The 13,222-nt window shown below is 40.5% G+C and overlaps 1 protein-coding gene across 5 annotated transcripts; it reads right to left on the reverse strand.

Moving 5' to 3' along the window:
* Window positions 1–1,789: 1,789 nt before the first annotated feature.
* Window positions 1,790–10,580, reverse strand: LOC116728005 (uncharacterized). 5 transcript variants are annotated; one of them, XR_004340921.1, is made up of 3 exons: window positions 6,553–10,580; window positions 6,345–6,420; window positions 6,018–6,131 (listed from the first exon to the last, which is right to left on the reverse strand). XR_004340921.1 is itself a non-coding variant. In XM_032575716.1 (3 exons), exons 1-3 carry the CDS (start codon window positions 7,156–7,158, stop codon window positions 6,121–6,123), a joined length of 693 nt encoding a protein of 230 aa, XP_032431607.1. In that variant the 5' UTR covers window positions 7,159–8,339; the 3' UTR covers window positions 6,018–6,120. The 5 variants fall into 5 exon arrangements, 2 of the variants coding, with proteins under 2 accessions (XP_032431607.1, XP_032431606.1); XM_032575716.1 differs by having other exon boundaries at window positions 6,553–8,339; XR_004340919.1 differs by lacking the exon at window positions 6,018–6,131 and adding an exon at window positions 1,790–3,335 and having other exon boundaries at window positions 6,345–10,580.
* Window positions 10,581–13,222: the final 2,642 nt, after the last annotated feature.

Here is a 13,222-nt window from a genome sequence, read left to right on the forward strand (position 1 = left end):
GTTAATGGTTTTGTTGCTGTTTGACATGACAGCTCATTCACTGAGGGGAAAATGGGCAGCTTATTGTGTCACCATTACCGTTACTGTCTTTTCTATCTGTTTATTGCTTAGTGAATGTTCACATCATTTCTTTGTATCACAATTAATATAATTGTACACCACGCTAAAACTCAACCAATCCAATTTCCATTTGCAAAAATTATCTCCATATGTGCACTGTAAAACACACATTTCGCACTGTACTGCATAGACATTATTAAAAATCATTAGTTTGCAATGTTCTAATCAATTCAAACAACTTGTGTTATTGTTATGTTATTGTGTTATTGGTAACAGAATCACGCCAGATAATTTTAATTAAAAATTGACTGAAGATATTGAACCAGTTCTTAAGGTGACTGTTATGATGTAGAGAAAATCTTAGCTGTGTTAGAGAAAAGATTTACATGATTCCACCAGTAAACATTTTAAGTGTATTACTATTTCAGTGACGTTTTATGACTTACACAGATCACAGATTCTCTTTTGTTTTCTTTTTAATGTGTAGAGTAAGTTGTACGTATAATTTGACTTTCTTACATAAGTAAGTATATGTTATAGATTTATTTGAATCTTACTAAAAGTATCTCTTAACTGTTAAATATTCAGAATTTAAATTAAGATAACTTTATTAAAACTATTAAAATAAAGAAAACCTGAAAATTGTTCAACCGCTGTTTTACCCATGTAAACTCAGACTAGTAAATGTGATCTTAGTGAAAAATGTGCATAAAGTGAATGCTAAAGAACCTACAGTAGCTTTTGCTCCTTCAGTCTCTTTCTTGAGGTCATTGGTGGCAGCTCTAACATGTTTACAAAAATTACCCATAGCTTTGGACTGAGAGAGGAAAACCCTTGTATTTCTGAGGTTGTCCAATTAATGCAGATCTACTTGCAAATTCAGCAAATCGAATGCAAATTAATTAGTTCATCCATCATTGAAATCAATTTGTGCTGGAAATTTCTCAACTCTTTCACAAGGCAAAAAACAAGAACATAAATGTATCTGCTGAACCTGGATTTTCAGTGATGAACATCAGCCATGATTGTTAGTCCCTGTGTATATGCATACATTAAAAACTATTAGTAGAATAATTTTAAGAATAGTGTTACTGATGAAAAATAACACTTCACATATTTTGCTTTTCTTTCAAGACCAATTTTCAGAATTGATGTTTTGTCAGATTAATGCAATTATATTTTAAACATGCACATACATTATTTCAGACTCGGGACAACATTAATAATAAATTACCAAGTGCATTTTTCTGCCTGGTGCTCAGTTAACTCAAACCTATCCAGTAAAAATGTAATGGTTATTGTGCATTTATGCAAATTTGTGATCTAAGCCAAAGAATTTAGCTCAGAAAAAAATAAATAATAATAAAATTGACTGTTGGGGTCTAACTCACAGCAACCAAAATGTAAGTATAATATTGGTTTGTATCCAGAAATTGAAAAATGTCAACATGTACTTTAATTTTCTCAGCTATTCAGTCGTCTTGCAGCTTATTGTCGCCAGGGTACATATTTTTTGTAGATTTTGATGCAAATAAAACACAAAACACAGATTGCAACAATTAACGGTTTGATGCAGTTTTACTAAAATACTGCATCAAAACAGAAAGCCAAAGAATGACAAACTTACCATGTTTTGAAATAGGTACTTATTAGCATTGGCTTCAGTTATTGTTGAAAATGGATCAAAAATGTACCGCACACAGAGCAGAAAATCAGCCAGTACAAGTAATCAGACTTTACTTATTTTATTCTTTTTTAGCGCTAAAAAAGGAGACGCTTACCCTTACAGACTAGGTGTGAATGTGACCGAGTCTATACATCATCTGATCAAAAACGGGAAGATTCGCTTACTATACTACGGATGCACCTGGTGGTCATCTGATGTCTTACGTCATTTTATCAACTAAGTTTCTATTTCCTGGGAGACGGGAGTCTGAGGAGTTTCTATAGATGTTACAATTACAAAGGGCCTTTGTGTGAGAATATTAGAGTGTATTGTGTGAATGTATTTGAGCTTGATAAGCGCCTCAACAGCTCCCCCTTTTGGTCTCAACGAGACCACATAAAACAAGAAAAATGGAAAATAACGAAAAGAATAAAAGAGGGGGGCTGTACATCCTCGAGTAGACACTGTCCCTTCCGGAAAACTTCCCCCTGAGGCTTCGTCCTCCCGCATCCTCCACCAATGTTTTTATTTCATGTCATTTCATTTCATCACATATTTTGGGGGTAAAAACGGACAGGGCACCCCTCGCCTCGCAGGCGGTGGAAGAAATCACAATGTCCACCTTACAATCTGGAGAAATGCACAAATAGAAACAAAATTTTGAAGGGTGTTGGGGTTTAGGGAAATGTTAGTCAACCACCCATGGCATGACTATGTCAGCTGTTTCTGTTGTTTTATTTATTATATTTATTTTCAATAAAATGTTATCCGTAGTCTTGTGAGTTTTGTCTTAATCATTTTTGTTGTCATTAGTACTTCATATGTCTGATTTTTCATTATATTCATTCTGTAGTTACCTCAGGTCAACGCCATGCCACAGGAGGGTAAAAAACTCAAAAGAGCAAAGTCTAAAATTTTGTGTTAGGTTTTGTATATTTTTTTTTTTTATTGTTAGTATTTAAAAACAAGGTGAAAAGTCACAGTTACTAAGTTGTTAAGTTCTACATAAATGCTAAGTTAACAAAATGTTAGGATAGTGTGTGGACTTAATAAAAATGCAATAGTGAAATGTTAGATTAAAATTATTTGTAAAATCAGTGAAATGTTAGGTAGTATGCAAAAATGAACACATTGTTAGAAGACTAAACGGTGAGATTTCTATGTAATATGTAAAAGTTAATGAACTACGAAAAGGATGCAAAGTTAATGAAATGGTAAGAAAAGCTTAGAATTCTGAGTATTGAAAGGCACAGAACAATGAACACATTCGTAAAACATCAAATCAATAAAGTAAATCAGGATTAAAGGCAGTACACTCAAAATACACTGGCATGATTAAACTAGGATTAAAAGGAAGTAAAAATGTTTTCTGATCAAACTTTAATCATTGTAATGAAATCAAATCACTGTAGCCTCTCTATAGCGAGACCTATCAACGTCAAATCAGTTTCTGCGTGTGTCCAGATGTAGAACCGGCGCGGTCGCTGGGAAACCCCGACAGTGCCTGGAAGGCTTCAGTGTGGGATTTCGGCTGTAACTCGGTCCAACAATCGTGGAAGGCGCCCACAGTCTCACACCCCGGCACACCCAGAAAGGATTGGACTTCATTCTGCAAGAAAAAACACAACAAAAGCGAAATCAATGGATTATATAGAGAACATTGAAGTGAAGGAAAATTTTCTTTTGTCACTGGATACTAGTACTGCCCTTAAACTCTGGCAATCTGGAATTTCACGGTTCTTTCACGTCTCCGGGAAAACATCTGATAGGCAGGTGGATTTCCATCACTACTGCTGCCTTTCTCTATGGTTGAGGTGATGCACCGCACCGCCAATGACCTCAGACAGGGGACACAGCAGCAACCACAGGTGATCAGGAGGGCAAAGAAAGTTGTCACAGAAAGGAGCAAAGAGATGATGATTTCTTTATATTTTCCAAACAGATCAGTGAATCACTTATCCAAAGGGTTTGAAACTCCAGAGTGCTCATGCATCGTTTTACTAAGGGCCTTAAGTCCTTCTAGCGCCTTGGTCACTGTTAATTTAGTTTGTGCACAAACTTTAGCCAATTTTGTTTTTAAATTTTGATTCATTCGTTCTACTTTGCCTTAGGATTCCGGGTGATAAACCGTACCGAACTTGTGTTTCAAACCAAGATGAGCTTCCACTGTTTGCAGGTCCTTGTTTCTGAAATGGGTTCAACCAAGATGAGCTTCCACTGTTTGCAGGTCCTTGTTTCTGAAATGGGTTCCATTGTCTGATCTGATTTTTTCTGGAAAACCGTGCCTGGGGATGTAATGGTTGATCAGACATTTTATGACAGTTTTACTGTCTTCTCTCGCTGCTGGTCACGCTTCAGGCCATCCTGTGAAAGCATCAACACAAACCAGCAAATATCTTGTGCCTTGCACCGTGTTTATCATGTCAGTGAAATCCAACACAACCTCTTTCCCTGGACCTGTGAGTGGAAGAAACTGTCCCTGATGTGGCTTCAAAGTTTTCTTAGGGTTAACCTGTCCACACATTTCACAATTATTTACAAACTGTTTCACCATGTTGATCATTTGGGGATGCCACCAGTCTTTAAGATTATGCATCATCTGTTTAGTTCCCACATGTCCAACCCCATGAGCTTCCTGAAACAGCTCCTGTTTCCTCCCAGAGGGCAGAATTAACCTGCCGTCTGGGCCCCTTCAGCATCCATTTGTTTCAGTGGCACCTCGTTGCTTCCACATGTTTTTCTCTTCAAGTGGCACCCCCTTTTGGCATCTTACCACCTCCTCCAGTGTGAGTTTGTCATGTAATTCCTCCTCCGAGGAACACACCATGGCCAAATTGGTGTACCCCGCAGCTACTTTAGCTGCTCTGTCCGCTGCTTGATTACCTTTTGCAATCATTGTGCCTGATAAGTCATGACTTTTGCATTTGATTACAGCTACTGTTTTTGGCAATAGCAATGCTTCCGCAAGTTTTTTTTTTTTTTTTGTTTTTTTTTTTTGTTTTTTTTTACCTCCGCCTCATGTTTTATGGTTCAGCCACTGGTGGTCAGAAATCCGCCCCTCATCCACTGGCAAAGTTCCAAATGCACTGTTCCTGCAACATAAGCGGAATCTGTGTACACATTTACCTGTGATCCTTGGGCAAGCTTTAACGCTTCGATCACTGCTTTTATTTCTGCCCTCTGCGCAGACGCTGTTCCTTCCAGTCTTTCTGCTTTTCTTGTGAGAAAGCCTGCTTTTGTGCTTTCTACTACTGCAAAACCAGCTCTTAGTTCTTGTGTTTGGTGTCTGTAACAACACCCATCTGTGAAGAACTGTCTCACCTCTGGTCCAATCAAGGGAGTTGCTTCCAGGTCTGGTCTTACCTTTTCTGACTTTGCCACCAACTCTGCACACTCGTGTGGTTCTCCGTCTGCAAAACAGTCTGCCATATTTATGCCTTCATGAGTGAATGAAATGTTTGGAGCTTCCAGAACTTTGGAAAGCCTTTGTTGTCTCAACGCCGTCATGGTGAAACTCTGTGAGTTTACATATGCCACCACGCTGTGTGTAGTTAACACTTGCAGTGTATGTCCCATGACAATATGTGCGGTTTTTTGTATGAGTTTGGCTATCCCAGCTGCATGTTGCGTACATGGGGGATGCCTTTTTTCCATATTGTCCATCATTACAGATAAGTACGTCAGTACTTTTCTCTCTCCCCCTTTTTTCTGGAACAAAACTCCGTTAACAGCCATTTTTGTTACAGAAACATCAAGAAAAAATGGCAAGGTGTAATCTGGGAGGGAGAGTTCCGCTGCCAATGCCATGTTTTGCTTTAATGAGATAAAAGCTTGTTCCGCCTCAGTTGTCCAAATGAGGGGATTGTTCAGATTTCGCATGCCTTGTTCCCGAAGAGACTGGGTCAGATCCGTGTAAGACGGAATGTAGCTTCTGCTGTAGCCAGTTAAACCCAGAAAGGAGAGCATGTCTTTAACTCTGGAGGGTTTAGGATGTTGCAGAATGGACTGCTTGTGGGAAGGAGACATGCTAGTTGTGCCTGCAGAAATTATCCTGCCCAGAAAAGAAACCTGTTTTCTTGCAATCTGCAATTTATTTTTACTAACCTTGAAACCCGCCTGATGTAGGTGCTGCAAAACCAGAGAGGTCGCTTTAACGCAGGTCTCCGCGGTGGGGGCAGCCAGCAAAAGGTCGTCCACATATCGGATGAGGGTCGTTTGTGGAGGGAGAGGACAGTCCTGCAAAACATCCTTTTTTCTCCACTGGCAAAATGGGTGTGTTCCAGTCAGACTGTGAGGGTTCCAGCACTCCAGCCTCAATCAGTCCTGTTATTGTCTCTGCGATGCCCTGTTCAGCTGCGGATTTGTGTGGATACTGAGGAATCCAGAGGGGTCTCTCAGAGTCCACCTGAAATGGAATAGGAGAACAGGAGACCAGCCCCACATCCGTAGGCGTTTCCGCCCAGAGAGATGCAGGCATAGATGTTATCATATGTTCTGCTGAAGAGTGGTCTGATTTTTCCCTACCGTGATGCCTGGACATGTTCATGATGAAGTTCTACTGTTTCAGACCCTGAAAAGCTGATCTTATATGTGTCAATAGAAGGGGAGAAAAACAAACCTGGCACTGCTGTCGCAATCCAATCTGTGGCTGCCAGGGAGCGTTTCATCATTGGGCCCAATTCTTTTGCTTGGTGCTCAGGGTGCAAACAGAGAGAGATGTGAGGCACAGCTTCATCAGATATTTGATAACATTCTGACTGCGTTTCTGTGAAAGAGACAGCAGCAGCTACACCAACTGGAGCTACATGAATATCTGAGATTTTTACCTCCCAGGTTGTTTCCTCCAAAGTGGAAAGGAAAGGTTCCTGGTACCATTCAGAGACGTCTCTGTCGTAGAACAGGGTCACGTGGGGGGGACCCGGAGGAGAGACGTAGGAGCGCAGACACAGGAGCCAAGGTTTCCAGTCCACAAACGTTGACATTAGACGGCTGGAGGGTAAGTTCGTTAAAAGGCCCCAATATATGTCTGCATACTCAGAAACAACTGGCTGCATGAGAAATTGTCCATCCGTGAGAAAGTTTGCACAAGGGAGGGACGTGCCATCGGGAAATGAAACAATTAATCCATTCACAGAGCACATAATTGTTGCTCCCAGTTTTATCAGTAAGTCTCTTCCTAGCAAATTGACGGGAGTTGTGGGAGAGCTGACAAAAGAATGTTGCAGGTGCTGATTGCCCAGTGTGAAGGTCAGAGGCTTAGTGAAAGGCAGACTTTGTTCTGTCCCTGAGAACCCAGTTAAAGATACAGTTTGTGACGTCAAACTGAGGGGAGAAACAAAGTTCAATGTGCTGTGTGTAGCACCTGTGTCCACCAGGAAGTGTGTTTCTCTCCCCTCCAGTGTTGCTGACAACATGGGGTCTGCAGTTCCCATGCTGGGCTGTGGGTCTCCAGGGGCGTGTCACTAGATGTTCTGTGTGGGCTCGTTATTCCCCTGAAAAGACTGTCCAGGTATAACATTGGGATTGTGGGGGATCATACCTGGTTCCCCGTGATTTGGTATGGCCCAGCAATGTTTTGCCCAGTGTCCAACACGTCCACATCGGTAGCATATGTCCTCCTGCTGTGGTCCCCTGATCCGCGCCCCACGACCCCTCCACGGAGCACCGCCCCCGTGACCGGCCAAACGCCTTCCCCGTCCACGAGGAAACGCTCTGTACCTGTTTTGAGGATATGAAACAGAAAAAACAGGAAGAGGAACCAGTCCTCCCCCAATCTGATTAGTGTTTTGCCAGGAAGTTGCATTTTGTGTGTGTGTTGCAGCACCTACAGCCACAACCATCACATGTTCCTTTTTATCTGTTCTTTTTTTTTTTATTCAATTTTTGTTTTGCTTCCTGCAATTGGAGCTTCCACAGCTGAATTTCTAAATCCTTAGTGTCAGACTGCTTTTTCTTGAACTCATCTTGTGCCTTTAATAAGTGATGAAGCAGATGCCTCTCCCATCTAACGTACTCGCACCCTGTTAAATCTGGATTATTTCTCATAGATTGTACAACCTGTTCAGGAACACCTTTCAAGATTGCCTCTCTAAACATTTCAGTTAAGTTTGAGTGTGGGCCTTTTGGATTAATTGTAGTTTTTCCGAACCAGGTTTCTGCAGCTTTATTTATGTATTCTTTAGGATCCATGCTGTAATCCCATTCAAACCTGGTGATGGGAGTGATTGTGGCCAGTGGAAACTGCCTTTTTATTTCCCGTGCCAAAGGTGTGATGAATTGATGTGCTGGAGTAGAATTACTTACATTTTGGGTCCCTGCTGCGTGTTCTATGTCTCTCATAACCATGCCAGACATAGCTCTGCTCATTATTGCTCTGAAATCTCCCAGCGCTAGAGTCATTCCAGAGGTCAGCAGGTCTAACTCTGCCAACCAAAGACTCCCACCAGCTGTAATACTGGGCAGTTTATCTACTATGGCCTCTCTGTCATCTAGAGGAAAAGGAACGTATTTCTGACCCTCAGTACTGTTTTTCAAAAGAGGATAAGCCCCTGTGTTGCTCCCAACTAGGGCGTGCTGTCCTTCTGCTGTGTGAAGGCCTAAGCCACGCATGCTCTCTAGAGGGCACAAGATGTGATAGACCTCTCTCAGTTCGTCAGTGTTATCTGTAAGGTTCTCCTCTGAAACCCACGTTCCATTTGCATCCATTTTAATTTGAACGTTTTTGGCTGAATTAGATTTTATCTCTCCTCTCTCCATCTGTTCTGCTCTGTCACACAGGTTCTGCAACCTCTGAGCAGATCTGACAAAGGTGTCATTTAACTGAGACCAAGCCATGGGATTTGGTGTGGACGGGGTCTGATCTAATATAGTCCAGTTCGGGGTTTCAGTCCCAGTGTGGACTTCGGGAGCGTTTTGTGGGGTAGCTGTCTCCCCCTCGACTGCTAAAATTCCCTGTGTAATGTTAACTATGGGATAAATGCCCTGGGAAGGCCGAGTTTCGTCTCCACTATATGGTGGAGGAAGTGAATTGTCTGTATTTATGTTTGTGTGTTCAGAGCTGGTGGCAACTTTTTGTTTTTTGTGTTCAAATGCATGTGAAAGTCCCTGCCAGAAAACCAAAAGTTCTTCCCTCTGCCTGAGTTCTCTCTCAGCATTCTGCTCGTTTGTTTTACAGCTTCTGTTAGTGAAAACTCCTGCTTCTCCTTCTTTTTGCATAGTGTCTATCAAATGTTTTTTAGAATTGTTGATTCCCTGCAACAAATGTTTCCCCAGGGGCTGTCTGCTTAGCAAATCGCCTCCACCCATTTCAACCAGACCTTTTAATTTATTTTGTATTTTTTGTCCGTCCCCGTCCGTTTGGAATTCGTCATGTTCCCCCAGATAAGTTATTACTCCATCTATTTGCTCACTGAGCGCAATCCATGGCCCGATGCCCCACTTTGGATCATATTTCTCCATGTCGACCTCCTGCGCCATATTCAAACCCAGAGATCACCTCTCCTCTTTTCTGCCTTTTTTTACTGCCTCGCACTGCGGCGAGCCTCTGTCTCCTTTTTTTTTTTTTTTTTGCTCGCACGGCGGCGAGGAAATCACACACAGCAGAAAGATTTTGCTCGCGCGGCGGCGAGAAAATCAAAGACCACAGATGAAATAAAGAAACTTCCCACAGATTATAATTCCCGAATGTTTACCATGGTTTTAAAAGATATTGCAATAAACGAAGGAGAGTACATTTAAACACGCAAAGTCTGCTCAGCGGCAGACGTTCACATACACATAGCTGACCGACACACACACAGCTGACAGATACACAGAAATGGATCCACGCTTTTCAGCTCCTATGATGTCCTCTTTTTATTTTCTTCACTTATTTCTCTGCAGAGGAACAGATCGCGATCAACCTTTATCTTATTCTCTTATCTTTTTTCCTATGGTGGACCCCTCTCAACACTTTTGTGTTTTTTGAGCAAGTCACAGATTGGCTAACGAGTTCTTTTAGGGGGCAGCACTCCCCAAGGATAGAACCGACAAAACCTAGTCTTTCCCCTTCCCGCGTCCAGGAAAGGTCGGAGACGACCAGTTCTCACTACAGAGCCAATCGACCTTTTACTTTGACTATTAACTGTTTAAGTAACTTTAACCTTTTCTCCTATGAATAACTCGAAAGCCTTTAGACAAACAAATCAAAAGCAGTACGAACAACAGCTGACAATCGAACAATGGTTGACCACTTCAGACAACTCAACACACAATATAACAGCAATCGATAGCTGGAATTCAGAGGTTTAAGAAGAATGCAACACCATCCACTGCTGATTTCTGGAATTTAGACAGTCCAACAGAAACAATGCTATGGCGTTTGTTAAGGAAAATTTTCCTCACCTTTTATGGGGGCCCCAACACCAGAGCACTGCTTCCGGCAGGCTGCGCCGGAACGGCCAGTTCAATCTCTGCTCGTGTCTCAGCACATAACCATCCTCTGCTACCAATTGTTGAAAATGGATCAAAAATGTACCGCACACAGAGCAGAAAATCAGCCAGTACAAGTAATCAGACTTTACTTATTTTATTCTTTTTTAGCGCTAAAAAAGGAGACGCTTACCCTTACAGACTAGGTGTGAATGTGACCGAGTCTATACATCATCTGATCAAAAACGGGAAGATTCGCTTACTATACTACGGATGCACCTGGTGGTCATCTGATGTCTTACGTCATTTTATCAACTAAGTTTCTATTTCCTGGGAGACGGGAGTCTGAGGAGTTTCTATAGATGTTACAATTACAAAGGGCCTTTGTGTGAGAATATTAGAGTGTATTGTGTGAATGTATTTGAGCTTGATAAGCGCCTCAACACATTGGCTTCAGTTATAGAAGAAATTTTGTGAAATTGATTACATTTGGTTCAAATATGCATTCCAATATGTAATGAGTGGAGAAAAACATTTAGCAAAACTATTATTTAAAACAATGGTGTCGTGACCTTTAAAGAACTTGACACACATAAATATTCATCTCAGTTAAGTAATTAGGCTGTTATTTTCCCACTTTGTTGGTGAGGTTCACATGCTATTGAAATGAATCCCTCTAAGCGGTGAAAACAAGACTGATGCATCAAGTCATCTCTGAATTTGACTCATGGTAACCAACTGTGTGCCAGCAGAGCAGCTGGTCCTCTGCAAGAGTCTCCTTCTGTGGATTAAAAATCCTGGACCATCTTCATGATTACAACAAAAAGTGTCACATCAATCAGCTCCCTGTTCCATCTATCAGAAGATACTTTGGTAAAGTTCGGTTGGAAATTAGAATTTGTAAAAACGTTGTCTGGTGTGTTTTGATTTACGCTGCAATACTAAGATATTTACCACAGAATTTGGTACAAAGAACATTTAAAAAATGGATTTGGTGGTGGTATAGTGGTGTAGATGTCAGTTGCAGTTATTTGAGTAAATTTGAATGAAACCAGTGAGCAAAAAAAAGAAGTTTGATTTAGTTTTCTTGAACAAGTATTTCATCTAAATCCATTTATGTCAAGTTTTTTTTAAATCATATTTTAATTTTACTTGTTTTTGTTGGCTCTTTTAATATAATATGTAACTACATTCTTATGGGTTTCATTGAATCCAACAAGCAGAATTCACAGCAGTGATGCAGTGCTCATAAAATTGTGTAGTCTGGAAGAGATTAGGATCACTGCAGTGATTTTTCAGCTTTTAACCCACTTTTCTCAGCCTCTGTTGGTGTGTTTACATCCGATATGGCGTCAGCAGTCCATTCCCCCGCAGCTGAGATATTGTGGATATCATTGAATAATCAGATCTCAGGGGGCAGTTGAATCATTACATAATAATTTAAAGGGGTCCACTTGATCTTCCCAAAAAGTTTCCAGCTTGCAGGATTAATGAATCCATAAACTGGCCTGAGTTGTAATATACAGATAGATAAAATCCTTACTCATCCCACATGACGGAATAAATCACAACAAGACCGCTGTGGCTGAGCAGCTGCCAGCCCCTGACATTCAATGATTTGTCTACAGCCGCACCCCGTGTAACTCAAACTGTAATCGGACGGCTGTCAGTCGTCATCTCTGAGCCTGGAGATCGGCTGCCCTTAAATCTCCTCGAGTGAACAGCAGCTGCAGCAGAGGAGTTTGAAACCAGCGGTTTCTTTCCTGCTGTATTTAAACGGCTCTAAGCTGATTTGCCTGCTCAGATTTACAGCAACATTTGGCTGCTCAGTTTGTGATGCAAAGATGCATTAGTGGAGCTTATGATTGTTTGTGTATGTGCTGTGAGTGCTTTGTAATTCTAGGTTTTATAGTTTAATTTAACTGTGGATTTAGTGAGTATTTATGGAACCAGTAAAATGCAGAAAAAAATTTGCTTCAAGTAACAACAATTATTTAGATTGCATTTGCATTAGTAGTTTATGCACAGTATCTCTGATAGTAATCAAAACAGTAATCCATAATGATGAGCACAAAGCAAAAATAGTGTTTCCTTTATTTCTTTTAATACAGTTTTCCATTTATTTTACAAAGTGATTTAAATCAGAAGTTGTCCAAATGTGTGTCAGTATTCTTGATTCGTAATGCTTTATACTTTTCATTGTATATAATATAGACCTTCTTTTTTGTTGGCACAGTTGTTTTCCAGGAAGCAACCTATCACACAATTTATTATTTAAACACAAAATGATGCAAACATGATTGTAATTCTACTAATTTCTACTGATTTTTTAATTACCTGGTGATCATTCTGAGTCTTCTTACAGTCCAAAGCACAGCTATTAGCTTAACTTAGGGGTTTTCCAACCCTGGTCCTCCAGGTACATGCCCTGCATGCTTTAATCATGTATCAAACTCAAGTGTAAACATTATTGTGTGTAAACATGCTGGTTGAATCTCCTATCCCTTACCATACTGCTATTCAACATGTCGTTGAACATATTTAATTTAGAAAGATTTTTTTTTTTTTTATTAGCGCTCAGTCTATTTCTGCTTACAGTAGGTCTCAGGCAACATGTATATGAAAGTATACATTTTGTTTAGGTTGTCCTCCAAAGGCTCAGATGTTATATATTCAAATTTGCCTTTTAACCTTCTCTTAAAGGTTTTTGCAGTTTGTTTCACTTTTTCTATGTGTGATGTGTAAAGATGCTCATCACAAAAAGGACCAACAACATTACAAATAGTTGAGCACAAACATGCACACACAAAACATTTTCAGCTGTCATGAACTGTCAATATTAGACAATGTTTGACTTGAAGGCAACATGATCACCACCTTCACATTAAGTGCTTCTATAAATCTCTTTTTCTCATGAAATTGGTATGTTTAATTCCAGAATAATTAGGTATATTATTTTACCTCACACTTTCTTTCTAATGTCTAAATCTAAGCAAATGTGAAAGAACAAACACTCACAGATTGTGACCACACAGGTGAGTAAACAGAGTGTTCCCTGTACTTTGGAGTGGTGAGTTAGTCTAAGCG

This window comes from Xiphophorus hellerii, chromosome 11 (genome assembly GCF_003331165.1).
Source record: "Xiphophorus hellerii strain 12219 chromosome 11, Xiphophorus_hellerii-4.1, whole genome shotgun sequence".
In the NCBI taxonomy this organism is placed as follows: domain Eukaryota; kingdom Metazoa; phylum Chordata; class Actinopteri; order Cyprinodontiformes; family Poeciliidae; genus Xiphophorus; species Xiphophorus hellerii.